Source organism: Rissa tridactyla, chromosome 14 (genome assembly GCF_028500815.1).
Source record: "Rissa tridactyla isolate bRisTri1 chromosome 14, bRisTri1.patW.cur.20221130, whole genome shotgun sequence".
Taxonomy (NCBI): domain Eukaryota; kingdom Metazoa; phylum Chordata; class Aves; order Charadriiformes; family Laridae; genus Rissa; species Rissa tridactyla.
The window spans coordinates 12,961,121-12,988,753 of record NC_071479.1 but is presented as its reverse complement, the minus strand read 5'-3'; the positions used below and the strand labels follow the sequence as shown (position 1 = coordinate 12,988,753).

General features: G+C 66.6%; 1 protein-coding gene across 1 annotated transcript; it reads right to left on the bottom strand.

Moving 5' to 3' along the window:
- Positions 1 to 1,693: 1,693 nt before the first annotated feature.
- On the bottom strand, positions 1,694 to 25,883 carry NPDC1 (neural proliferation, differentiation and control 1). The gene is given in 9 exon segments (XM_054221130.1): positions 1,694 to 3,412; positions 4,303 to 4,399; positions 4,517 to 4,677; positions 4,679 to 4,820; positions 5,332 to 5,398; positions 5,525 to 5,704; positions 5,847 to 5,954; positions 11,806 to 11,949; positions 25,740 to 25,883. Coding segments are annotated over 9 exon segments (1,065 nt in total). The 5' UTR covers positions 25,828 to 25,883; the 3' UTR covers positions 1,694 to 3,334.
- Between the last annotated feature and the right edge of the window lie 1,750 nt (positions 25,884 to 27,633).

The window sequence follows — 27,633 nt, the reverse complement described above, 5'->3', positions numbered from 1 at the left end:
GCTAGGAAAAGGGGAGCAGAGAGAAATGCGTTTGTCCTCCCCAGTTGGCTGAGATGGCTGCAGGCTGGGGGCGGGGGGCAGAGATGGAAATCTGCTGTTTTGGCAGGGGTTTGGCTTGGAGACAAGAGTTTGAGAGAGCGTATGACCACAGATGATGTTTTGTTCACCTCAGCTCACCCTCTGTCCTGGGGCAGGTGATGGAGGAGCCACCATCGGGCTGTGCCGGATCACGCGGAGGTTCGTGCCTAAGGCAATTGCAGCCTGGTGGGCTGCAGCCCCCGCACACAGAGGGTCAGGGCCCCCCCGGGTCAGGAGCCGGCCGCAGTCTGCACCCCAGGGCTGGGCAGCGGGTTCAGCTTCAGGAGCCCCATCCCTGGGGAGGAACACCAAAGCTCCTCCATGGCACCGTGGGTTTGCTGGGCTGCTGGGTGGGTGGGATGGAGGGATGGTGCCTCCAAACCCGGCTGAGATGTCCAAAGTCCTGGAGGACGATTTGGTCCAGATCTCATTAAAAAAGGCCTCTGCATTACAGAGCCCGGGGGGGGAATTTGGGTATTGCCCACATCACCGCGGTGCCTGGCCACACCGGCCGGTCCTCCCTGCTGTTTTACAGCTGGAGAAACTGAGGCACGGAGAGGCTGTGGCTGAGCACAGACCCTGCCCCAAGCCCCAGGCTGTCCTGGGATGTCTGCGGCACAGACATGGTGTCTCAGGACAAATGACACTTCCGTGCCCGGACACGCAGTGGGGACACACGGCTTCCTGGGGGCCCTGTGTGAGAGGGTCTTCCCGGGAGGAGCTGCTGGGTCTTACCCAACTCTAGAGCTTCCCAAAAATCCTGGGCGCGCTCCGAGAGGCCTCTGGGCTCTGAGAGCAAAGGAAGGACGAACGTGGGGACCTCGGGGGGGTGTGTGTGTGTGTGTGCAAGGCTGGGTTCCCCCAGGGGTGAGCCTTTGGGCGGTCCCAGGGGATTCGGGGTGCGATGCTGCAGACCCCGGGGGCCGGCCAGGAGTGGGGGCTGAGCGGAGCATCCCCGAGGGTGCCCGGGGCGGGCGCTTGGGCGGTGAGTCAGCACCCACCCACCCACCCACCCACCTTCCCGCGCCGAAACCAGGAGGAGACGAGATGGTATCAGCCTGATGGGGGGCTGGCGGGATCAAAGGGCCGGGAGAGGAGCTCCGGCTCCACACAATGGGGGGACACGATAGCCCTTATCTGCCGGCCCCGCCGAGGTGCGAAGGGCCCCCGGCCCCGGGGGCGAGGGGGGGCGGGTGGGCGCTGGGTGCTGCAGGGCCGGGTGCGGGCGGGCGCAGCCCGGGGTTGGTGGGGGGGGGTGTGGGGGGGGGCTCCCACCCAACCCTGGGGGCTCCCACCGAACCCTTCGCGGGGTGTGTGTGTGTGGGGGGGGGGGGGGAACCTCTCCTGGCAAACCCGGAGAAGCCGGAAAATGAACTCTTGTTCTTCGCGGGACTGGGAAAACTCTTGGGAAAGGTCTGGCAGCTACTCCAGCGGCAGGAGCAGGTCGGCTGCTCCCGCTGTTCCCTGGGGAATGTTTTGGGATGGGGGACCCCCCCACCACGGCACCCTCTCTCCCTGTCCCCCGCCCCGTCCCCCCCCCTCCCCGGCTCCTGAGAGGAGCGCTCTGAGCCGAGGGCCCCGCGAGGCGAGCCCGGCCCCACACCACACACTCGCATGGGTCTCAAACATGATCGTTTAATAAAATCTCCTTTTAAAAGAACTACAATCCATACAACAACGAGGGGTGCAGGGAGGAGGGCAGCAGCCCACGGGTGGGGGAGCGGAGTGCGGGGAGAGGGTCTGTGCAGTGACGGCCTTTGCCAGCGGCTCCGCCGGGGACGGTCCCACACCACCACCGCTCATGGCACAGGGCCCTGCCTGCTCTGCCTGCCCTGCCTGCACATGCAACGGCTTCTGAGCGTGCAATGGCCCCCCCCTGTGTGCAAGAGGCCACCCCCGTGCAAGCGTGCAACAGGTCACCTGTGGTCGTGACAGTCCACGCCAGGGACTGGACATGAAGTCACATCTGTGAAAAGCAACCCAAAGCTCATCCTGGGCCTTACGCTGGAGGGGTCACGGCCATGGCACCGGGGAGGCTTTGGGGAACGGCACTGGGCGCTGAGCAAAGACATGTCGGTGGGGGCTGGTGAGCCTGGACACAGACATGGGCAGCGGAGGGGTGCAGGGGTCTCTGGAGCCCGGGAGGTGGCCGGGATGGAGCAGCAGAGACCGTGTCCTGCCACAGAAGGATGCCCGAAGAGAGCGCCGGCCGGGCTCTGCAGGGATGCTGCAGAAGGCGCGGGCTCCGTGGGGCAGAGAAGCAGCGCAGCAAAGCCGCTGTGCCTCGGCTACCCCTCCTGAGCCCCCACCGGTCTCACTCCTTCCTCCCCCACGGCCACACAGGCTTCAAAACAAAACCGCGAGCCTTTTCTGAGCATTCACCCCATGAAGGGCTGGGGTGAGAGCCCAGCTGGCACCCAGGGCTGCCACAAGGAAATCCTCCGCTGGCACAGCCTGGCACAGGGTCTCCGGCCACAGCGGCACCGGGACTGCCTGTGCGCCGGGTCCTCTGGGGACCGGCACCCCTAGAAGGGGACGGAGCCGGTGCAGGGGCCAGGGCAGAGCCGCTGCTCCCGGCCGCGCACGGCACAGGACGGCACTGAAGGTGCATCCCGGGGAGCGATGCCAGCGCCTGCCTGTGGTCCCGGAGCAGGGCCCTGCTGCCAGGAGCTGCACGAGCCGGGGAGGAAGGGGCAGACCGGGCACCAGAGCCTTTAGCGATGCCACCCGCTCCAGGGAAAGTCTCCCTCCCTGGCAGAGGGGCTCTGGGCAGGCCGGCAGCCCCGACGACTTCCCCTGCAGACACGAGCGTGCCCGGAGTCCTCTGGCCCTTCTCCTGCTCTCCAAACCCCCCTCCGGCCTCTTCCCAGCTGCTGTTGCATCAGCCCAGCCGCAGAGCCAGGGCGGCAGCCCCCTCCTCAAAGCCAAATGCAAAGAGACAACGCTGCGGACCCCCCAGTTTCTGTGCCGCTCCCCCCCCACCCCGGGGCTGGCGTGTCGCTGAGAGCAGCGGGCGAAGGGCAAGGCAGGGACGCGATCACAGCAGCAAAGAGGACAAGGACGCTGGAAACAGGGGCGATCCCCCCCTGCCATAGCTGTTAGTGGGTGTTTATTGGGCAGGTGTCGAACAGTCTGGCAGAGCGGGGCCCGCGCCCCTTCGCCCGGCTGCGGGTGCCCCTCCGGCGTGGCGGCCGCGCTGGGCTCCGGCGTTGGGCGTACAGTCCATAGCGAGCTCGGGCGGAGGAGAGGAGGGGTGTTACTGGTGCGACTTGGGGTTGGAGGGGTGTAAGGAGGAGTCGTCAAACAGCGGGTTCCTCACTTCCATTTCTCCGGTCTGTGGTGGCAGAGGGAGTGCGATGGTGGGGAAGGAAAAGGCAGGAGGTCAGAAACAGGTCCCACGTCTGAACCCCAGCCCCAGCAGGGAGGATGGGGGGGACCTCTTGGGCTGGGATGGGGTGACACACACCGGGACCCTGCCATCACCCCTGGAAAGGCACTGCCTCCTCGCCAGGAGCGGCTGGGGATGCTGGGATGGGATGCTGGCGTGCAAAACCCATGGCCCCGGCTGGGATGGGACCCCCCCCAGGCTGGCGGGGGACCCCAGGACAGGACCCCCAGCCTGGCTGGCAGGAATGGGGTTCCCTGCCCAGACTGCCCGCTTGCCATCAAGTGCCCTTTAATGGGCCTGTAAAGACCTAATGATGACCCTTAATCTGGGCCCTGATGGCCGGGCTCCGCAGCCATTACCATGTGAAAGGCTCCTTTCGGGTCTCTTTGTGCTCTTTGTACCCAGGGCTGTTAGGAGCTGCCCTTCCCCGGCGTCCCCCGCCAGCCAGGAAAGGGGACCCCTGGCTTTGAGGGGTCGCAGGTCACCAGTCCAGCCGCTGGGGAGGCACCAGGACGAGCTCCCCTGTCCCAGTGCCCAAGAGCCCGAGGTGACCACGTCCCTGGCACCGCAGGGACGGCGGGTCGGGTCTGCCAAGGGCTCCCAGGGCCGTGGGGCAGCGCTCCCCGGGGAATGGCCCCGTGCCGGGGCACCCATGGCAGGGCACCCACTCCTGCCGACTGGAGAGTTCCAGTGAGACCTGGCCAGGGCAGGGACACCTCGGGGTTTGATGAAGGATGGGTTTAAAAGGCTCCTCGCGTGGAACCGCACATCCCCGGCAGTGCTGGATCCCACCCTGCATGCACAGGGTCCCCATGGCTACCCCACACCCGCCGTACCGGAGCCAGCCCGGGGCACTCGTACACAGTGAAGTCTCCATCCTCATTCTCCTCGTCGGAGGACGCCGAGTCCGGCAGCTTGGGCTCCTCTTTATGCCTGAGGGGAGAGGATGCAGAGAGGTGAAGTACAAGGGGATGATTAACGGCACCCCACTTAGTGGCAGGGGCATGGACCAGCAACCGGGTCTGCTGCCTGCGCCCGGGGGCCGCTTACTTCTCCATGGAGAGCATCTGCTGCTTTTGGTGCTGGTAGTGGTACATCTGGGCGCTCTGAGCCAGCGTCTTGTCCCCAGGCTGCGGAGAGAGCAAGGACAGGCATGGAGGCCGGTCTCTGGAGGCGGGTGTCCCCCCGCTGTGTTGGAAGCCCCTCAAGCCGAGCCCACGCCTGACCCCAGCGCCGAACACCCCGCAAGGAGGGACGTGAGCACCTTACCGAGATCTTGTCGTAGGGCAGGGGGCTGGCCACTCGCTGTGCCGAGTAGTCTGCTTTCTGTGCCAGCCTGACCTCCTTCTGCAGCCTGCCAGGGGAGAGGAGAGCGGTCGGCAGGAGCCACCGGAGCAGACGACTCCATACAGGAGCCAGTGAGCCCCTGGGGGCGCTCAGTCCTCCCACCCACACCCTGCTTCCCTGCGATGGATGGCACCCATGATGGGTGGCATCCCCAGGCCAGGTGGCCCTGCACATGTGCAGGGACCTCACCACGGCCACCTCCACCCCACTGGGCCTGGGCACGAGGCACCAACACACCGGGGGTGTCAGCAGCTGGCGCTGCGGCGATGCCCGACGCAGGTGCCACCCCCTCCCAGGAGTCATGGCTTATGCCTGGCACAGGGGTGTCCCACCGCTGTCCTCCAGCCCCAACTGGCCAAGGCCATACCCCGGTGGCCACGGCATGTCTGCGGGGGACTGGCAAGGGCAGCTAGTGCCTCTCCTCCAAACCCCGCCATACGCCTGGGAAGCACAGGAACAAGGTCCCGGGGGCACACGGATGCTGAGGGACTGGCTGGCACCAGCAGTACTCGGCTCACCTGCACCAGCAGACCGCGGCCACGATCAGCGCTGAGATCCCAGCCACCGTGCACACCACGATCAGCCCTGCAGAGGGGGAGGGGGACACAGAGGGACAGCGGGTGAGCCCGGTGGCACAGTGCCACCAGCCCACGCTTCTCTGGGGAGGACGTGAAACCCCCTCCCACGAGCCGCCTGTCCCCAGGGTCTCACCAAGCACCACGTTGTCATTTGAAGGGATGGGAGACGCCTCCACCGGGTACTTCGGGACCGCGGCGCTGGTGGAGGTGGGGAGGGTGGCTGCTGCCTTTCTGCCGGCGGCATCCCGCTGCAGAAGTCCCTCTCTCAGCCCGCTGGCCACGCGCTGTCTGCCACCGGTGGGGACTGGGGTGGCTGCAGGAGAAGGTAGAGCCATGAGCAAAGCAGCACCCGGGCAGCTCTGGAGGGCAAACCAGCCTGGGGCGCAGGGTCTGGCTGCCGCAGGGTGCCCGGCACCGCTGCAGAGAGCGGCGGGAGCAGGGGAGCAGGCACTTACTCCTGGGCTTGCCATCCCGCAGTGGCTGGGGGTGAGGAGCCTCCTGCCTGGCCAGCACATCCGCCAGAAAATCGATTTCTGCCTCCAAGCTGGGAACAGACGTCCGCCCTGCGCCGGGAGAGAGCGGGCGTCAGACGGGCACCCCGGGATGCGGCTGCGTGCCCAGCCCCGGGGACGGACCCGGCGTCCCCCTCAAGAAGGGGCTTACGTCCCAGCACGGGCAACTGCAGGTGGTTGGGAGTCCAGCCCCACTCTGACACAGCCCCCCCAGCACAGCAGCGGTCCCAAAGCCCAGATCCGGGATCCGCACGTGTCCTCGCTGCTTTTCGCCCCACAAACGTTGGAGGCTGCAAGGAGCAACAGCGGCCGCGGCTGCCCCTGTGCCAGAGCCCGCGGGTCCTGCAGAGCCCCCGGGGAGCAGGCAGGCTGCCAGCACCCGCTGCCCAGGAGCTGCCCCATACGACGGCCCCGAGCGAGAGGGGACGCGAGCTGGCCCAGGAGGGACACCCCGCAGCGCTGCTGCAGGGTGCAGGGGGCAGCGCTGGCAGGGCGAATCGCAGACCTGCTGCGGGCAGCGCGGCCATTTCAAGAGCAGGCAGGGGACACCTGGATGCTGGCTGTCACCCCAAATTGTCCTGTACGGCCCAAGGGGGCTGGAGCCACCCTAGAGCAGGGCTCATCGGGGGCTGTTCAGGGCCTGGTGGGAGCCCTCCTTCCAGCTGGGAGGCCGGTTTCTGCCCCACACCCGGCAGGACGCTGCCCCTCTGGGGGTCGGGGTGCCCCATGCAGCGAGGATGACCAGGTGTCCCCAGGGGCTGGCTGGGTGTTTCAGAGGTGGCTGCCCCAGCCCGTGCCCCAGCACAGTGCACGCCGGGGACCCACAAAGGGCCAGGGGCCCCTGTGGCGTGGGGGCACGGGCAGGATCCCCCCCCCACCACAGCCCGGGGGTGCCCACCCGGGAGGTGACGGCGCAGAGCAGGAGGGGACCCAGCATCCCCAGGCTCGTAGGGCAGAGTCAGGCTCTGCTGCTCACCCCTCCGCTTTTAACAGGATTAAACTCAACTTCAAAGGCAGGAGACGTCCCTGTCCCCATCCCGGCTCCCTCTACCCCCGGCGCTGCTGTATTCAGGCTGTCCCCAGCGGGAAGCCCTGGAGGGTAAATCAAGACACACAAAGGCAGGGTGGTACAGCAGCTTGCTTCCCAGATAATTCAAGGTTACAAACAATCACAGCTCCTCTTGAATCTGCCCTTGCTCCGAATGTTTGGAAATAAACCCCCGGTTCCCCCCAGAGCCAGGCACAAAGGCCACTCGGGCACTCTGTGACTCAGAGCCACACAAGCCAAAAACCGATTTAACTCCACACCCTTGCTTTAAACAAGTGTATGAAGAGCCACTGTCCCCGGCCCCCCCGTGTCCCCTGTCCCCCCAGACCCCCCCAGACTCCTGTCCTCCCGTCTCCCCGGCTCTTTGCACCCCGTTATTTGCACAGCAGTGACACGGCCACGCGGTGCCAGGTTTGGGGCCGTGCCAGCGGCATGACGCCCAATGGGTGAGCGCAATGGTGCCAAGGCGCCGGTACGGGGCCAGGCTCTTCTGATGGGCAGGGGAGCTGGCATGGGACTGAGCATGACAGCCCTTCGCCCCATGGGGACAGCCCGGTATGGAGACATCCTGGTGCCTAGGATGGGGACAGCCCGGCTCTAGTTCCCCACTACGCTCAGGGAAAGGCCTGTCCCCATTCCCATGGGACCTGGGGGACAGCCCTGCCCGTGCCCACGTGTGTCACTATTGGGCCTGGGGGAACGGGGCTGTATTGGTGCCACCACGGTGCACAGCCCAGCCCTGCCCCAACACCCCTTGGCCTCGGGCAGACGCGGCTGCAACAGCCAACGCTTCAGGAGGATGAACGTGATGCGGCTGGAAAAAGAAAAAAAAAAGCCAGGAAACCATCCAGGAGCAGCTCCCAGGTCACCCCGAACCTCCCCCCGTGCAAAGCGGCACAAAGAAAACCAAGGCAGCCGTGCCGTCTGGTGGGGTTTGGCGTTGCCGGCAGTGCCCGGGCTGTGCCGCTCGCCTGCGCTCGTCGGCTGTATCGCCGAGTTCCCTCTCAGCGGTTGAAAGCTCCCGCGCCCCTGTTTTGTTTGGCAGCTGAGACGTGCCCCCAGCGACACGACATCTGCCCCCCCGCAACGTGTGCGGGGCAGAAGCAGCCTGGCACCAAGGGCCGGCTCCTGCCGGGCACGGCGGGCGGGCGGGCGGGCGGCACGCTGGCCGGGGCTGCTCCCCAGGGAACAGGGGGCTGGGGCTGCCCCCCATTCCGGCCCGGCTGTCCCGCGCCCTGTCTCTTGCTGCCAGAGGAGCAGAGATGGGGGGGCTCCCGGAGGCGCCCCCCTCCCGGTTGCAGCGAGGTGGGCATGCTGGGCTGGCGCAGAGGGCACGCAGAGCTTGCACCGGGCTGGCACAGGGCACGGGTGCCCTCTCATGGCAGGTCCCCCCCACCCGCCCGCGGCAGGGAGGGCACGGCCAGGCTGGCACCCAGCACCCCGGCCCGGCCGCTCTCCCCGACCCCTCCCCAAGGGCTCCAGGGCTCGGCCCTCGGACGCTCCCAGGGGTCTCACCCGTCACCCAGGGGTCTCACCCGTCACCATGACCGGTTTGGGGACAGCGGGGACAAGAAGGGACGCGTGCGGCTTCTGTCCCGGGCGGAGGAAACCCGATGCTGGTGTTCTCCACAGGAGGGCACAAAATTCCTACAAACCCACTTATTTCTCTAGTCCTACCCCAGGACGGCCGATGGCCCCCCGGGGCTGCTGGTAGCACAGCAAGCGGGGAGGGGGGAACCCCCTGACCCACAAGCCGGGACTTCCTTTTCCCCCACCCCTACCCTCTTCCCGAAGCGTTTCCTGGCAGCGTTTCGGGGGGGGCTCAGCCTGCCCACCCGGCCGAAGCGGCTGCGGGACGCCCCGCAACACCGTCTCCTGCGCTTCCCATCTCACCTCCGCGCCCGTGCCGCGCCGGGTACGCCGTGACGCCCACGCACGCCGTCACCAAGGGCAGGAACACGCCGCTCACGTGCATGGCCTTCCCGAGACCAAGCTGAGATGACGGCTTTTCGCCCCGAAAAAGCTGCTCTCGGCGCCTGCCTGCGGGGCTACGCCGGGGAAGAGGAGCCCTGAGTGCTGCCCACGCTTCTCCCAATTGCGGGGACGAGCACGGCGGCAGCTGGGATCCCGGGATCGGCGTCACCGGCAGTCGCAAGCGGCTCAAGGATGCCTAACCCTTTAAAGGGGCTGCCCACGCAGCGCTGCTGCGTGGGCAGCCCCTTTAAAGGGTTAGGCATCCTTGAGCCGCAGCAGCTCTCCCCACGCCCCCGTTTGCGTTGCATCCCCCAAAAAAAGTGCCGCTACCGCAGCCCTTCTGCATCCTCGCAGGCTTCCCCGGTTGCACCTGGATGCCGCTGCCGGAGCGAGGGACAGGCAGGATGCGAAAAAGCACCGGCGGCCAAAAAAAAAATAATCGGGCGCCAAAAGGCGCCGGGCGTCCTCAGGACGCGCGCTAAAATCGGAGCATTCAGGAGGGAAGCCCCACGCTTTCGCTACCAGAAGGTGGTGGCATTGCTTGAGACAACGGGCTGGGGCTGGGAGAGCCCCCTGGGATGGTTTCCGTCCTCCCAGCATCCTCTCAGAGGATGCTACCGCGGTCCCGCATCGCCCTGACCAAGCCAGGAGAGGATGCTACCGCGGTCCCAGAGGAACTGGGAGAGGATGCTCCCGCATCCCTCTGCCAAACCGGGCAAAGACGCTACGGCGGCCGCATCTCCCTGCCGAAGCCGGGACGGAGCTGGGTTGCTATGGAGATGCCAGCGCATGTGCAGCCTTTCCGAGAGGGGAATTCGCTCCCAAGACTTGCACGTTAAAAAATAAACCGCAAAGAGCTGTTAAAGCCATCCAGTGCCCGCGGATGTGGAGCCCGTAGCCGGGGGCATCTGCCCGTCGGACCCCTGCTCACGGCTGAACGCCAAGCCTGGACCCCATCCCCGTGCCCCATCCCCTCTCCTGGATCCCATCCCTGTGCCCCCCATCCCCTCTCCCGGACCCCGTCCCCTGCAGCCATCGCCCCCATTTCAGCGCAGCCCGGCCCCTCCGCCCAAGAGCCAAAGGGCCGCGCAGAGCCGGGGCCCCGCTCTGGGCATCTCCCCTCTGATTCAAGCGGTGATCCTCCTGCCGGGACGCTGACGGCACGAAGGGCACGGTGGGCTCTGCCGCCCCCCCCTGCCACGCGCCCACCCGCTGCAAAGCTGGACCTGAGCCACGGGCAAAGGGCAGCGCCGGCGGCACCCCAGAGGGACCCCAAACCTGCTACAGACACAGGAACCGGAACACAAAGCAAACCCCCCCCACCACCCAAAACCCAGAGGACCCCTCAACGCAGCTCGGGTGCAGGGGGACGAGCCCCTCTGTGTGTTTTCAGCCCCCAGGGCCTGAAGCGGGGGTGAGGGGCTGCGGTGGGGGGCTGTGCTGGTGGGGACGCTGCCTGGTGAGCACCAGCTCAGCCCCACGCCAGGGCCGGGCAACGCTGCGGGGGTGCCCACCGTGGGCAGGAGCCGGGCTCCAGGAGGGACCATGGGCTCTGCCTGCTACGGAGAAACCAACCCCCCCTTAGAGGGAGGTTTTGGGGGCAGCAGGAACGAAAAGCAGGCGGAGAAGTGTGGGCTGAAGGAAAGATGCCGATGCACTTCGCAGCAGGCACAGGGGTGGTTCGGAGGTGCTTGAGAGCCCCCACCCCGCACTCAGGTGCTCCACAGCAGAACCCCCCCCCCCCCCCCCCCCCAGGAGTGGTCTGCAAGGGCACGGCCAGGTCCCGGCTCCTTCCCCACGCACAGAGGCTGCGCCACGTGAGTTAGAGCAAAAAGAATTGGGTGGATCCATAATTACAGTCTTAATTCACCTGCTTGTTAAATCTGCAAGAAAACCCCTGAGGTGGGGGGCACAGAAACGGCTCTCTGCCCACAGCGTTCCAAGCCCTGTGAAGAATTGAGGGTCACCCTAAAAAATGCCCGTGCCCCCCGGCCCCCAGCACCACCCGTGCAGCCGAGCCGGGAGGCGGGTGGCACGGCGGCACCGGGAGCACCCTCACACACCTCTGCGCGGGGTGACACGGGCGGCTGCTCCCTGGGGACGGCCTGCCCGCCCCTCTGCCCGCTGGCACAGCGCAGCCCCCCGGTTCCCTCGGGGAAGGAGCGGGGCAATAACACCCCGTGCCCTCGTCCGCAGGGCAGGGCTCCTACCCCGCGCCGCTGACTCCGGCCCTCCTGCACGGGCGCTGGGCACCACTGGAGGAGGAGACGGCAGACCCAAACCACAGCCCAACATCTCAAACCAACGTGAACCAGCTGTTGAGATCCCGCCATGGGCACGGCTCAGCCCTGGGACAGGTGAGGCCACCGGCACATTTGCCTCGGCCATAGGGTCTGCACGAGCCACAGCTCCGTGCACCAAAAGCCGCTACCCTGCTCCTGCAAAGCCTGGGGCTCTGCGCGGCCGCGTCCCCTACTCCGAAAAGCCCCCACCCCACAGCACCCCGGCAGCCACCAGGGTCCCCGCCTGTCCCTGGGCTCCTGGGCACCCTTGGGTGCCGGCAGGGCCCGTGGCACACGCAGTCACCGGCGCGGCTGCAGGATGCACAGGGAGTGGGGTGGGTCTGCGCGCTCCCCGCCAGCCCCAAAACCGCCCCCCAACTGCGGCGAGCCGAGGCTCGGGGGGAGAGGCAGCAGAGCTGCCGTCCCCAAGGAGACAAGGGGGGAGGCAGGGGGCTGCGGGGGCAGGGGGCTGCCCTGAGGCACGGGAACCCACTGCGGAGGTGCGGGGCAGGTTTGCAGGCAGGTTGCGGGCAGGTTTGCAGGCAGGCGGGGGGTCACAGAAGGGGGCGGGGGGGTGCTGCAGGGGAGGTGCACCTACCGCTGGGTGAGTGCTGCTTCTGGACGCATCGCCCGTGGTCGTCCTCCTGGAAGGGGGCCAGGCAGGGGCCGCAGGCGCCCGACCCCGGCGGGCAGAATTCCCGGCGCTGCAGGGCACAGTCCAGGCTCCGGGGACACGACACTGCTGCGGGGACGGGAGAAAACAGGTCAGGATGAGGAGAGGGGTCAAACGCTCCCCGTGGCCTCTCGGCGTGGGACGCAGCCGCCCCGGCCCCACCCGCGGAGGGCAGGTCCCCCTGCGGCTAACGGGTGCGGATGCGCTTCACCAGAGCTGCCCCTCGGCCCCCCTCTGCCTAAGCAAAGCCATTACTGACTACAATTAAGCGTGGGCTTTAATGACCTGACAGTTGGCCTCCGTGATCTTTATGGGTCCCCAGCACGGGACCCCAAACCCCAGGATGCCACTGTCCCACGGGACAACCCAAGCCCCGGGCTGCCACCATCCATCCCCTGGGATGCCCCAAGTCCCAGGGAGCCGCCATCCCACAGGACACCGTGAGCCCCCGGGTGTCACCGTCCCGTGGGATGCCCCAAGCCCCAGGATGCTGCAGGACACCCCGAGTCCCGCAGAGCTGGCGGTGACGAGGGTCTCCAGCCCCTGCCTGCACCGTGCGGCGGGCGGCTGAAATCCAACCAACACAAACTGATGCTCGTGTGGTAGCTGTCAAATAAAAAAACCCCCACCAAATGACCCCCCCCAAAGCCTCATCATGGCTGTGACAGGTCACCACAGGCAGCGGCAGCTTCAGCTTCCATCCTTTTGACATAGCGACAGTGGAAAACGGAGGGACCCAGCGCTCCACCGGCAACACACCATGGCCCAAACCTCCTTCGTGGCTTTACGGGGCATCTCATTTCCATGTCAGACCCAGGGACCTCTCCCGTACCTGGGGACAGGCATGAGCCCCCCCTGCTCCGACCTCATCCGGATCCAACATGCTGGTGACGCTGTGGCAGCCTGCCAGGGCCAGGAGCAGCCCCGGTCCTCCCCCAGCCTGGCTCAAGCCAGCGGGACCTTCTTGGGGGACACAAAGTCCTCGGGTCCTACGCAAAGCCAAGTCCCGAGACCAGGTGATGGTGGCAAACCATGTGCGGAGATGGAGAGAGGAACGGTGACCAGCTGGGACGGTGACATGCAGGGCCAGCGCACGGGTCTCACCTGCGACGCGGGGCTACGGGGACACGCTGGGGTCCCGGCTTTCAGCGACAGCAGCAGGAGCCACTGCTGGGGATGGATGGATGGAGATGCACAGCTGGATGGGGGGTCACATCTGGGTGGGGGGTGCACAGCTGGATGGGGGGGTCACAGCTGGGTGGGGGTCACAGCTGGGTGGGGATGCACAGCTGGATGGGGTGCACAGCTGGATGGGGATGTACAGCTGGGTAGGGGTACACAACCGGATGGAGCACACAGCTGGATGGGGATGCACAGCTGGGTGGGAGTGCACAGCTGGGTGGGAGTGCACAGCTGGATGGAGTGCACAGCTGGATGGGGTGCACAGCTGGATGGGGTGTACAGCTGGATGGGGATGCACAGCTGGGTGGGAGTGCACAGCTGGGTGGGAGTGCACAGCTGGATGGAGTGCACAGCTGGATGGGGTGCACAGCTGGATGGGGTGTACAGCTGGATGGGGATGCACAGCTGGATGGAGCACACAGCTGGATGGGGTGCACAGCTGGATGGGGATGCACAGCTGGATGGAGCTGCACAGCTGGATGGGGTGCACAGCTCGGTGGAGCACACAGCTGGATGGAGTGCACAGCTGGATGGGAGTGCACAGCTGGATGGAGCACACAGTTGGATGGGTGCACAGCTGGATGGGGATGCACAGCTGGGTGGGAGTGCACAGCTGGATGCAGCACACAGCTGGATGGGGTGCAGTACACAGCTGCCCTAGCCCTGCTCTTCACCCCGCTGCCTTTGGCCACGCCTGCACCTTTCCCGCAGGCAGCAGCGGGCAGAAGAGCCCATGCGGACCCTCAGCGGGCGCAGGGCCAGCCCTGGCCGCCCCCGGCCAGCGGTGAGTCACTGCAGGAGCCGGCTGCCGGCGCCATCCCACGTCCCTGAGCCGTCCCTGAGCCATCCCTGAGCCATCCCCGCCAGCCCTCGCCCGCCCACACCGACACCGTGGGCAAAACGCCCGCCGTCTCCCGTCCCCACTCCCTGGGGGATGGCAGCAGCGGGGACAGCCCGGGCGCAGCATAGCACTGAGCACCCCACGAGAAGGGGCACCCCCAACTCTGGGGGCTTTCCCAAGCATCCCCATCCCTGCAGCACACCGGAGGCGAGGGGGGCAGCCACTGCCGTGCCCAGGCGTGACACGGCGGAGAGACCCGGCACAGGATGGAGCCGCCAGGACGCGACGCTCCAGGGCCACCGCGGCAGCTCTGCTCCCCCAGCCAGGGCACGGGCGCAAAGCGGGATGCCACCCCAAAGGAGCACACGCGGGATGCCACCCACGGCAAATCCCCCTTCGCATGGTCCTATTTCACCACTAAACTGCTCATCAGGGGGTCCGACCGCTACTGACAGCCCCCAGACTGTGCCCGGAGCCCTCCCCACTGCACCCCACAGGGCACCCCATTCATTTGACAGTGCCAAAGAAGGGCAGAGCTGCCCTTGCTGCGGTGGTTTCTCTTGCGGGCAGGGTTTTCTCTCCAGCTACAATTAGGGCAGCAATTAGGGTTGGCCAAACCCTGCACCAGGCTACAGCAGCCTGGAGGGGATGCACTCGGGGCAGGGGGCAGAGCCCCCCCATGCCTGTAGGAGCCGGGTTTGCTCCCTGGGGACAGCATGGGGCTTGGCCAGGCGGCTGGGGGAGAATTAACGCTTAACGGGAAAATAATCAGGCATTTTAGTACAGAAATCGGACTCGGCTGCTCGCTCTGCCCGCCTCGGGCTCGCTCTCAAGGCCACTTTGTTTAAAAATCACAAACCAGCCAAAACACGCGGCCACTCAGGGGCAGGAGGAGGTGTCGGCACCGCACAGCCCCAGGAGCGGGGACGTGCCACATCCCTGTGGGACACTGGAGGGGGACACACCGGAGACCCCTGCCTGTGCAACGCACCCGTGGAAACACTTCTCCCCAAACCAGGCGCCGCCAAAAGCTGGTCGCTGGCGGGAGGAGGCCACCCCGGTACAGGTCACCCAGCACTTGTGGCCACCCAGCACCATGAGATCCCAGCGGAACCCTCGGAGCCACCTTGGAGCCACCTCGGGCAGCGGGAGGGGTGAGGGGGAGGCAGCCCCGAGCCAGTGCCCAGCAACCACTTAAATAAACCCCAGCCTGGAATATATAAAAGGTCGTTATCTCTGTTTGAGGAACGGGCTGTGCTTGCCCAGCTGTCACGGGCTGGGATTAGGAGCGAGACAGGCGGGCACTGATCTAATTAAGCTCCCCATGTGTAATCAATCGTTGTTTAGCGAGCAGATATCAGCGCGTGGGCACCCTGCAGAGTGAGGGTGCTTGTGGGGGTTTTGCTACTCTCTGAGTCTTTTGAGTCTCGCCAGCTGGGCTGGTGGGAGCGGGCACCTCCGTGCCGTGCCAGGGCCTGAGCACCACGGGTGCTGGCACCCGGGAGCCATGGGACATGTCTCACCCTGACCGCCACCACCCTGGGAACCGGGCTTTGGGCTGGGACAAGCTGCTGGTGCTGGAGGAGGCAGGGTGGCTCCACGCAGGCAGGAGCCCAAGGCCAGTGGGCAAGCGGGACGCTGTGTGCGGCCGGCATGGAAAGACAAACAGTGGGCGAGCCCGAGCTGGGGGCGCGTGGGAGCAGGAACAGGAACGGCCCTGCGCACAGGAGGACACGCTGCTGTGCAAGCTCTGAGGTGTGCGCGCACACAGACACCCCCCCACCCCACACCCTGGACAGGTTATCCCGGGGGGGGACAGCTCAGCACAGCACCCCCAGCCCTGGGGACCCACCCGGGGAGAGCCGTGCTGGGCACGCGGGGTGCGCCCCAACGGGAGCGGGGTGCCGGTGGCAGGGGGTGCCGGTGGCAGGGGGTGCCCGCTGCTCCCCTCCGAACGCCGCAGGGTCCAGTAGCGTCTCGCCACGGCCGGGCAAGGCACAGAGCTGCTGGCGCTCACGGCCCTGGGTGAAGCTGTTTTTCAACGCTCGTGCCAAAACATACAGGTGAAAAAGAAACAAAAATAAAACCGAGGAGGACGGCCCGGGGTGGCTGGGAAGGCAAGAACTGCCCCCACTGCGTCACTGCTGCAGATGGAGGGATAAAAGTTAACGTAAGAGGATAATTAATTAGCGCCGAGCACTGGTCCGAGTGCTTACGCTCTGTGCGCTGGCACTGCCAACGCCCAGCCTGCCGGCTGACGGGGCGGCGGTGCCAGCGGCATGAGCTGGCAGAGGCCACTGGGCATCACCCGCAGCGGAGCCGCGGGCACGGGGCTCACGCTGCCACCGGAGCAGCCTGCCCCGGGCCACGGGGTCTGGCACGGCACGGCACGGCGGCAAGACGTGTCTCCTGGAGGGGGACGGTCACTGAGCTCGGGCACAGGGCCCCGCCAGGCATGGGGGGTGTGGGGGTGCCCGGGGAACAGGGGTGCAGGTCTGCGCTCCCGTGCCGAGCCTCTGCGCGCTGGCGTGCGGCCGCAGCCGAGGGCACGGTGGAGCGCTGGCAGCCCCGGCCCTGCAGCGGCGTGCGCGGTGTCCGCCGGCCCCACTCCAAGGTCATTCATTCCTCTTCTCCTCCTGCCAGGTGATGTGGGACCTGCCTGCAGCCTGCCGGCCCCCCCCAGCTTCCCCTGGGAGCTGGCACCCCCTGGGGCTCTCCCCCAGGCTCCCGAAGGGCTTGCGGCCAGCCCCGGGCGGGTGGGCAGCCGCCCCACATCACACCCCAGCCCCCCAGGTGTCGCTTCCCTCCACCCCACAGCCTCCCTGGCCAGCAGCAGGCAGGAGCTGGGGGGGCTGAGACCCACTGAAAGCCCCAACCCCACTCCCCCCGTGCCCAGGGACAAGCCGGGCTGGATGGTTGGGGTTGCTCCAGCCCTGGCACCGACCACGGGTGACACGCACTGACCACGGGACAGACACCGACCACGGGGGACACGCACTGACCACAGGAGGGACACCACGCTGGTGGCCCTGAGCCCCGCTGGAGTCCCCAACCCGGCTGCATCCCCCCTGCCCTGCTGCTTCTTGCACCCGAAAGCACGGAGGGGAGCGGGGCTCCGGGCAGGGCCGTATCCCTGGGAGTGATCCCCCTCTCCGGGCACAGCTGCCGGCACTACGGCCCCGGCCAGCACGGCCCTACCACCGCTCCGGCAGCCCCCGCGGGAGCCCCGTCGCTGCCTGCAGCCGCTCACGTCACCGCGTGCTCCTGCCCCCGAAAATGCAGCAGACGGACACCCCTCCTGCGCACGGAGGCGGCTGAGCGGGGGCTCTCCGCAAACACGGACCCCGGCACAGCGGGAGCTGGGGGATGCTGGCCACGTCAAGGCCGCTCATGGGGATGGAGGACGCGGCACAGCCCCCCCGCCCCATGCCACCCCCTGCTGCGGCAGCACCGGCGCGTGCCGGCCCACCCGAGAGTGCTCCGCAGCCCAAAGTGCTTGTTTGCTTTTTGCTTCGGCAGGTTTGTCCAGGCAAAGGCCACGTGCCGCCGGGCTTCCCGTCCCTAAGGCCACCGGGGCTCGTGTCCCAGCTTCCAGCTTTTCTGGTTCAGCCGGGCGGGCGCCGAGGTCTGGCCTAGCCGATAAAGCACGCCGGCAGAGACGGTCCCCAGCAGGGCTTACGTCACGGCCAAGGGACAGTGCCAGCATCCCCGTGCCGCAGGCTGAGGGACAGGGCTGTCCCCGCAGCGACCCCCCCGCAGCATCCCCCCTGCCCCCCGGCACACCCCTCGGCTGCACCCAGCTCCCACCCGTCTCGCTGGCAGCGTCCCCACCCAGGAATGCCGGAAAATGCTAACATGGGCAGTCACCCGGGTAAAATGCCACTGCCGGCTGCTTCCGAGCCCCCAGCCCTGGCAGGCGCTGCCCGCTGGAGCCCCGGCATGCCAGCAGCGCAGGCAGCGCGGTGCGCGCCTGGGGCTGGAAGAGACCGACCGAGCGCGGGGGTGGGCAAGGGGCTGCGGAGACAGGGACAGAGGGGCTGCGTGGCAGAGGAGATGGGAGCCGTGCCCGGGAAAGCTGCCGGCTGCAGCCCTGAGGCCACCACAATGGGCTCCCACAGCCCCCTCCAGCTCCAATGCCAAGGGGGGCCAGGAGGGGCTGAGCCAGGGCTGGGGGACGCCAAACCCTTGGCAACACCAAACCCTTCACCCCCCCAACTGCCAGCGTCACCCCGGAGCCCGTCCCCGCTCCAGAGCAGACCTTGTCTACAAGCACCCCAAAATCTCAGGCTGCTGCTGTGATCCGGGCTGCGGGAAGGGGGAGAGGAGGCAGCCCCCCCGCGCCAGGCCGAGGGAGCGGGATTTTGTGTCATTGCTACCCAAACCCCCCCGTTCTCCGCCCTGGCAGCTCGCCTGGCACCGCAGGGGAAGAACCGGATTGATGGGCACCGCGGGAAGGGGAGATGGCACCTGGACGGATGGAAACAGCTCCGGAAAACGGCACCCCCGCCGGGAGGTGGCAGAGGACACGACCCCCTCCCCTGCGGCGGGTGAGGGGGCACCGAAACCGAGCGAGACCCCCCCCGCAGTCCCCCAGCCCGGCCATCCCTGAGCACTGCCAGCTCCGGCCCCGGCTCGCTGCCACCTTCCAGCTGCTGAGGGCTGTGCCGCCTCCGGGGGGGTGACGCGCTGCATCCCCCCTGTGCCGCACCCCGGCGGTGCCAGGGCTGTCTCCAGCCACAAGGGCTTTGCCTCAGACGGTCAGAAAGAGAAGAAATAATTTAAAAAAAAAAGAAAAAAAAGAAAGAAAAAAGAGAAACAGGTGCCATAACGCCATTTCCCTGGTGCTGCCCACCCAAACCTGCACTGGCTCTGCATCGCCGGCCCCGGCGCTGTGTGTGTGCTCACCCGCGCGGGGGACCCTAGGCTGTCCCCAATGCCACCCCCGGCCAAAAGGCCACCTTGCTGTTCTGCGCTGCTCAAACCACCCGCTTTCAGTCTTGTTTATCAGGTTTTGCTCACATAAATACCGACGGGCTTCGGACCTGCCCAGAGCCCGCCGGGGCTGGGCAGGGGCTGGGTTTTTATTAAATTCTTTTTTTACTGGCTGCGCTCGGAGGTTTGGCACAGCCCGACGGGCCAAACAGGCGGCGGCCAGGGCCAAGGTGCAGGGCGCCACCGCCAGCGGGTTCCTGGGGCCGGCCCCGCGCAGGCACGGTGTGCGAATGCCGGGTGCGCGGCGCGGCGGCTCCACCAGCAAGGGGGGACCCCTCCTCGCCTCCCCACGGTGCTCTGGGACACCCCGACGGGCAGCGTGGCACGGTGCCGGACCCTGGCTGTGCCGGCATTGCAGCGGATGGGCAGTCCTGGCACCACCGCTGTGCCCGCCGCCCCGGAGCGTGCTGTGCCCTGCGGTGCAGCGGGTTTTACTGCTCTGCTCCGAGCACGGACCCACCCGAGGCCCTGAGCAGCCTCGAGGGACAGGCTTGGGTCCAGTTCCCTCCTCCTGGCACTGACCCATCAGCAGGGCGGCACCCACAGCCTGCCAGGGCGCCCTCCTGCCCGGTGACCACGGCACAGCAGAGCCACGGCCGCCAGCCAGCTCCCCCTGCGGAGCCATCGCTGCCGGTGGGGCGGTGGGAGACGCGAGCCCACCTCCCCCAGCTGAGAAGCTGCCAGGCCAAGGGCACAGCTCGGCCATCCGCGGGCAGCCGCACGCTCCCGCATGCTCCACTGCCGGGCTGGGAATAAAAGCCCGGAGCAGCTCCCCGGTGAAGCACCATTGTGCCCAGCGGGGCCAGATGATGCTCTTTGGCAAAGCCGGAGTCCTCCCACACCTCGCTGCGTCCCACGCCACCAGGAGACATTTTGCAGCCTCGGGTAACGAGGCACCAGCACGATTTCGCTGATTAAACACCCTCGGGCAGCTGGGAGGTGGCGGCGGCGGCACCGGCTGCTTCGCTCTGGGTGGAGAGTCCGTCCGTCCTGCCCCCACCCTCCACCCCACGCCTGGCACCGGGCTCAGCGCTCCCACCTAGAGATGGGGTTTGGGGACACGGCCACTTATCGACAGGTCCCGGGGGCTACAGGGGCCGACCCCTTATGGCTTCCCAATGGCTCGCGAGCGCGGAGCCCTGGGCAGGCAGCCCACGTCCCGGCAGACACGCAAGGCGAGAGGTAGGAGGAAGAGCAGGGGCTGCATCACCCCACCCCGCCCGCGGCTGCGCCCGCGCTGACTCAGCCACCACCAGCGACAGAGACCTGCGGGACATCGCGTCCCACAGGGGCAGAGAGCCCAGAAACCTGGCGGGGGGCGGGGAGGAGGGGTGTGAGCCCAGAAAATGGGGAGTTCATGGGATGCACAGCCGCATCCCAAGGATGCTCATGAATGCAGCATCCCGGGGCTCCTGGAAAAGGGCTGCCGATGGTGCTGAAATAGCTGGACCTGGAGACCTCTTTTGGATTTTATCCCCCGCAGGAGGTGGCTGGCTCAGGGAAACCCTCTCCTTTTCCAGCCAGGGAGCCAAGAATTACAGCTGCAGGATGGGTCACACCATGGGCAGCTCACCAGGGCCGCCCCCTCTCCCGGCTTAGTGGGCGGCTGGGAAATAATCCCCGACAGATGCGAGATGATGAGCTCCCCGAGGCAGAGCTGCGCCTCCCGCACGCCAGAGCCACGGGGTGCCCAGGAGCGCTCCTCCGCCGAGCCCGGGCAGCACCTATGGGCGCTATGGGTGCACAGCCAGAGCGGCGCCTTCCCCACCTTTTGCCTTCCACCTCTACCGCCGTCTCCTTCCTACAGGCAGGGACCAGCGCCAGGAGCCCGGGGAACCCCTGTGCTGCGATGCGCCAGCATCCCCGCCAGCACGCCAGCTGACATGTCACCTCTCCTGTCACCCGCCTGAAGCAACGGGTCCCCCCGCCATCAAAGAGCAAACCTCCCTCCCACAAAAAACTTTGGCCCCCTCCATCCGGGCGGGAGAGACGCCAGCAACACGCCACGGGCTGCCCGGGTTAGGGCGGGCAGCTGCCAGAGCACGGGGCTCCGGGACGGGAAGAGGCATGGACCGGGATCCGCTCCGGCTGCGCTTCCTTCCTTCAATTCAAAGTGCACTCCAGGCACTTAACGGCCAGTTTCTTGCCATTGCAATTATCATTAGCTCATGAAGCGGCTAATTACAGGCCTGCTGCCGCCATTCGGTGCTTTGGTCACCCCCGCGGCAGCAGCGCTCAGTAGAGCCCAGACGCGGGCGGGAGATGCCCGTCGCGGGGGCCATGGCCCGGGGGGCAGCCGGCCCGGGGGAGGGGAGCCCCGGCACCCATCGGGGGCCAGAGCCAGAGCCCCCGTGGGGACGACGCACCAGGGCACTGTGTTTATGGGATTAATGCAGGGATGGGACCGACGGCAGCTCCTGTCCCCAGTGCCCAGGGACCCAGCGTGTTGCGCCTGGGGAGAGGCCACCCTGTCGCCCCTCCTGTCCCCGGCACCCCCATCACCCTTCCCGTCCCCCGCACCCCGTTACCCCTCCTATCCACAACATCCCCATCACCCCTCTTGTCCCCAGCAACCCCATCAACCTTCCTGTTCCCAGTGCCCCCAGCATGCTATCACCCCTCCTGTCCCCAGTGTCCCCATATCCCTCCTGTCCCCACCACACCAGCCACCCCATGACCCCTCCTGTCCCCATCGTCCCTGCCACACTGTCACCCCTCCTGTCCCTGGCACCCCTCTTATCCCCAACATCCCCATCACCCCTCTAGTCCCCAGCGCCATCAGCCTCTCTGTCCCCAGTGCCCCTATCACACTGTCACCCCTCCTGTCCCCAGCGCCCCCCCGTAAGCGCGCGGCAGAGCTAAGCCGATTACCTCCCTTAATACCCCCATGGCCCAGAAGAGCCGTTTCAGGCAGACGTCCCGGACTCATCTCCCCCTCGGTGCTGCGGGAAGGGCCCAGGCGCCCCCGGGGAGGGGTGGGCTCTGCGGGGCCATGGCAGCCCCGGGGAGTCCCCTGTGGGCAGCGCAGCCCCCAGGGTGTCCCGCTCCCAACCCTCGAGACCACCTGCGGATCCCAAACCTGCGCCCGGGGCTGCCAGGGAAATTGCGGATCTGAAAGGCCTGATCCTGCACAGCGCAACCCCGGCGTCTCCCAGGCTGCGGGACTGTGGTGTCCCCTCCCCGAGCCCCAGCTGTCCCCACACCAGCACCCACAGGGCACGGCTGAGCGCACGCGGGTTTGCAGGTCCCCAGCAAGCTGCAGCGAAAGGAGAGGAGGGAGTTTCACCGCATCCCTCCCATAAACCATAAACTCTTCCTTGATGCTGACCACGTCAGGAACTGGGATGACGGAGATCGGGGGCCTCTTCCCATCCTTTCCCCCTCCCCAGACGTTCAGGTCCCTGGCGCAGGTACCGACCGGCGGAGCCCCGCGGGACACCCACGCACCAGCTCCCCACCCCTCGCCTGCCCGCAAGGGCTCCTTTCTCCCGGCGGGAGCCAGCCGAGCAAACGCCACTCCAGAGAACGTGGGGAGAACGTCATCTCCCAGGAATAAAATCGCACAGAATATTAAACTCGGGAGCAACGCGCGGCTCCCAGGGGGGCGGCACCCCAGCTGCCGCACGGGAAACGTGGTCTGCGCCGGCATGGCAGAGGACACCCCCGGGGGGCTCGAAGGGAGGGGGTGGCTGCACGCCGCTGAGCACGACCATTGCCCGCCATCGCCCAGCGCTGCCAGGGGGACTCAGACGACCTTCTCTGTGCCTCAAGAAAAAGCTGGGGCTGGAAATATCTGCTTTCTGCAGACCAACCCACGCAACCTCGGGGGGGCTCGGAGACCACCCGCTGCTCGCCCCCGGGCAGAGCCCTGGGAGCGCCGCAGGGCAGCCAGGCCCTGGCAAGTGCCACCGGCGCAGCACCGGCCACCACTGCCATGCTCCCAGGAGGGACTGGGAGCTGCCCCAGCTTCAGCGTTCCCGACGATGGTCCCCAGTGACGGACGCTGCAGAGCTGGGGCAACCGGCGACAGCACCAGCGTCCGTGCTCCCACCCGCATCCCTGAGGAGCGGCACGAGGAGGAAAAGCAGCGAGGAGCCGGCAGTTCACATGTGGCCAAATGGGTCACTTGGACCAGAAAGAACCGCTCGTTTTCTGCTGAACGGCTTCTCTGGGTGTTCCTGACGCAACGCGCTGGCTGCCGCCGCAGGGCCGGGGTTTTCGGGGTTATTAAAAACAGAGGTTCTCGCCCATCATCCCATTTGGAAAATCTTTTTTTTTTTTTGTTTATAATAACAATAATAGATTAAATTTGGCAAACAAATTACTCGAGAAGGGGTGAGAAGTCTGACTCTCGCTAATGCTCCAGGAAACGCAGCCAGGAAACAGGCGAGGAAGCATTTCTGCCCGAAGCCAGGTGCACTGGGTAGAGACACATGGGGAAAAAACACAACTAAGGAGAACCAAGCAAAACTAAACCACCGGCCGCATCGCCTCCAAAGCTGGCTGCTGCCCTTCTCCAGCTCAGATCAGGCCCTGGGCAAGACGAGGATGTCCCCGTGCCATGTGCCGTTGTGTCCCGGGAGAAGGCATCTATTGCAGGGGCCGCCCGGGTTGCAGCGCTGGCAGATGGAGGTGGGGAGGTGGCGATGGCAGCCCCCGTTTGAAGCTTTGCTGAAGCCGCAGAGGCAGGAGGACGTGGGTATGGTGGTCCGGGACCTTCTCCCCTAGCTCTCTCCTCACCAGGAGCCAGCTTCACCGGCACGCCCCGCAGCGGGAGCTGCCCCTGGCTCTGCCACCTCCAACTCGCAGCCGTCCCCAGAGAAAGCCGAGCTCTGCCCCATCCACCCAGGAAGGAAAATTATAAAACGGGAAGAAACAACCAACGTTTCCCCTGCCCTGCCACACTCGGAAGGCTGCGGGGACAGGGCAGTGACTCCTTTCCCTGCCCAGCCAACCCAGGGATGCTCCTCCAGGCACCCCAGCCATGCCCGGGATGCTCCTCCAGCCGTGGCCAGGAGAACCCAGCCCAGAGCTCGCCGGTGCCGCGTGCCACACAAACCCGACCTCCCGGCAGTGGGATGCTGCCATCGGCATTTCCAGGCGGTACGACAACGTGATTGGAAACAGCGTAAAGAAACCTTTCCCAGCCTTTGCAAAGAGGCTGAGCCGTCCATCCCAACCCGGCTTGTGCCGAGAGCGTGTGATAATCCAGCGCTGGAACAGGCTGCTGCCGGCGGAGCGAGGCCCCTCTACGCTTGCCTTGTCCCCGGCAGCCCCCTGGGACTGGGAAGGGAGGGGAAGGGGAAACTCTCCTACATGCCCCCCACCACAGCCCACGGGCGCAGCAGCCCCTCCAGGGGTCCCTCACAGCAGCACCGCCAGGCCAGCTTATCCCCCTGCCCAGCCCCTTAAATTTGGGGGCAGCGGAGATTACGCCGGATCGCCGGTGGCCGCATCAGAGCCGCAAGGATCTCCTTCCTCCCGTGGCAGCCTGCGTCACCGGTACCCCTGGCCAGGCCACCCTGGCCTCGGCACGCGGGAAGAGGGAGAGCGCAGGAGCATCCCCACCTCCGCCTGCGGCCCCCCAGCATGGAAAGACCCGGATGTTTTGAACCGCTGGGAGGTTTAAAAAAAATATTGCACCTGCTTGGCCTGCCATAGAGCAGGCAGGAGCACGGCAAGGCCGCACCGTCCCTGGCTGACGGCAGGAGGACTGCCTGGCGTCCGCCCCACCGGCGAGCCGGAGCAGGGAGAACAATATCGGATCCGCAAACAATGCTGGGAGCGAGGAGGAGCTCCCCGGCGCCTGCGGCCAGCGAGGCGGAAAGCACCTGCCCGGAGCCAGGCTGTCCCGCTGGCAGGGCCCCCACACCTCCCTGCCCGTGCCCCCACGGCGCGGGCAGAGGTGGGCAGCCCCAGGTTTCCCGGCAGGCAGCAACGCTCGGGGCCTGTGGGGGTTTTTGGAGGGGTGGCGTTTACACCCACCGTGGCACCCTGGCAGTGGGCACAGAGCAAGGGGACACGGCACACGTCCAGTGCCAGACCCGCCGGGAGGGCAAAGGCACTAACCTAGACCCCCAAAGTAAAAGAACCCCAAATGAAACCCTACCATCCCTAAAACAACCCTAAAGAAAACAGCGAGAAGGCCGAAGGCGGTGCTGCTGGGAGGGAACCGATAGCCACGCGTTTTTTCTGCCCCGGGAGAGAGAAGAAATGCCTCCGTCACCCATCCTGCCCCCGGCGCGATGCTGCTGCTGCTGCCCCCGAGGGAGCGGCTCCAGCCCGGTGAGCAACCGGGGTGCTCCCGGCCTGGCACAGCCCCCCGGCGGCTCCCTCAGATGCCTCGGTCACCACAGCGGCATCGTTTGAGGTTTTTTGTTTGTTTGTTTCGGTGTTGGTTTTTTTTTTTTTTTTTTCTAATTCCCCCCCCGCAATAAAAGTGCTTCGCCAGGGCGACAGCACAGGGCCGCTCCCGCAAGTCCGCGGTCTCTCCCCAGTCCAGGATCAGGCCCCCGCATCCCTGCATCCCTCCTGCCACCCCAAACCGCTGCCGGGGACCAACCCCGCGCCGCTGCCACCCTCCGCCAGGGCCCCTGCCGTGGCGCGGCGCTGCGGGGCCTGGCCGGGAGCCGGGGAGGGGGGGCGGGCGGGGGGGAAAAAACCCCCTGGAGGGGGTTTGGCGGGGGCGGGGGGGGGAGGGAGGCGGAGGGGGGAACCCGGTGGGGGTGGCGATGGGACAACAGCCGCCCCGGCTGGGGCCAGGCGTGTCCCTCGGGACGAGCATCCACGGGGACGGGGGGGCGCGGGGGGGGGGTGTCGCGGGTGCAATGGCAGACGCACTCACCGGCGCGGGCGAGGCGCAGGCGGGAGGCCCCGAGGGCGGCGAGAAGCAGCAGCAGCAGCAGCAGCGGCGGGGCCCGGGCCGCCACCATCCTCCACGGAGACGGGCGGGCGTGGGGACCGCGGCGGCTGCGGGCGGTGGCGGCGGGGCGGGGGCCCGGCGGTGGGGGCGTGGCCCACCCGCGGGGCGGAGCCCCGCGGGTGGGCCACGCCCCCACCGCCGGGGCCCCGCCCCGCCGAGCCCCGCCCCTTCTGCAGGAGCACCCGAAAGGAAATCGCGGAACCCGCGCCTTGTTGGCTCGGGTGTAAAATGGACCTGTTTAAAAATGACTTTAAGGCTCTTTAAGCTTTTTTTGGTGTTTTTTTGGTTTTTTTGTACCGAGGGGGATCCCGCTCCCCCCCCCGCCCCCAGCTCCCGGGAAATGCCGTCGGCAGAAACGCAACCGGCACGGCAGCGGAGATGATGTTTCCGCTCGGCTGCGGGAACGGAGGTCGGGGGGAGGCGGTGGGTGCTCCGGTCCCTCAGGAGTGGCATGAACCGGGGACGCGGGGCTGGGAAATGCGCCGCTGGGGTAGCGGTGTCACGCAAGATTCCCAATCTTGTGACCCGGGTTTGACGGTCGGACTCGATGATCCGAAAGGTCCCTTCCAACCTAGACAATTCTGTGATTCTGTGGAATCCCCCACGCGGGTCCGGTCATGCTGGTGCAATGCCTGGGATGATGGCAGGAGGTGTCATGTCCCTGCCTGCCGGGCAGCTGCGGCACCTGACTGCGAGCGCTGAGTTTGTCAGACCTCAGCTGCAGCCACCGGCCTTGGATACAGCCATGCATGGCCGAAGCACCCCCTCCTTTCCCGGTCACAGCCTGTGTCCCCACGGCGTGAGCTCCCTTCCGAACCCTCTTCACGTATGCTGGATCAGTCTCACATCTGTAGGGTTTGTTTTCCAACCCTCCTCGAAGCGCGAAACTCCCAGCCGGCTGCAGGACAGCGGGTTGGGTCTTGGTGAAGACGTGCCTCCACAGCCGCCCGCCCTGGGAACGCCCTACGGACACTCCAGTCATGCCAACCGCCGTGTCTGGCAGGGATGCCAGGTTAGCGTCCCCGGTGTCCCCGTGCGCTGCAGAGCTGCTCGGGGCTGCCCGAGGGTTTCCCCCGCGGGGGCAGGGGATGCTGAGACAGGCAGCTTTGCAGACTCCAGGCATCCAACGTCCAGCCCCGTGCTCTGGGCATAGACCCGAGCCCTTGGCAAACAAGCAAGAGACGACACGATGCTCGACGGGACCCGCTGTCTGGGCTCCCGCTGGCCGCCATGTGCTGCCATTTCAGTCCCCAATTCCGGGTGGAGGGATTCCCACGGCCGGCGCCCCGCCACGTGGCTGGGCTCAGCCCCAACCGGCGGCGCTCGCGGCGGGAGCCCCATTAGAGCGTCAGCGGTGCCCTGGCAGGCTGTCAGCTTGCTCCGTGGCTTTCCAAGGTTTGCCGAGCGCGGGTGGCCGGGGGTGCGGCATGCCGGGGACGGCAGGCTGGGCTTTGGCAGGGGCTGCCGCCTGCCCGTGGCTCTCGCTGCCACCGAGGCCGTGTAGGAAGGTGCAGGCAGAGATGGGTGACAGCACGGCATGGGGCCAGCCGTGGGGACAACGCTCTTTGCAGCCTTGTCATCTGCCTCCAGCAGAATAGATGTCTCTTGAAATTTTCTTTCTTCCTTAATTTCCTTGGCCTTTCCCTCCTGCCAGCTGTCGGGGCAAGCCTGGGATTTTACTTCAAATGGAAAGGCCCTGCATTTCCTTTGCTCTCTAATTTGCTGGAGCTCTGCACTCATTAATTGCTTCTCAATTTTAAGATGCACCTCTGGGACCAGCAACTGAAAAAAAGTGGCTTTTCTGGGCTCAGCCCCT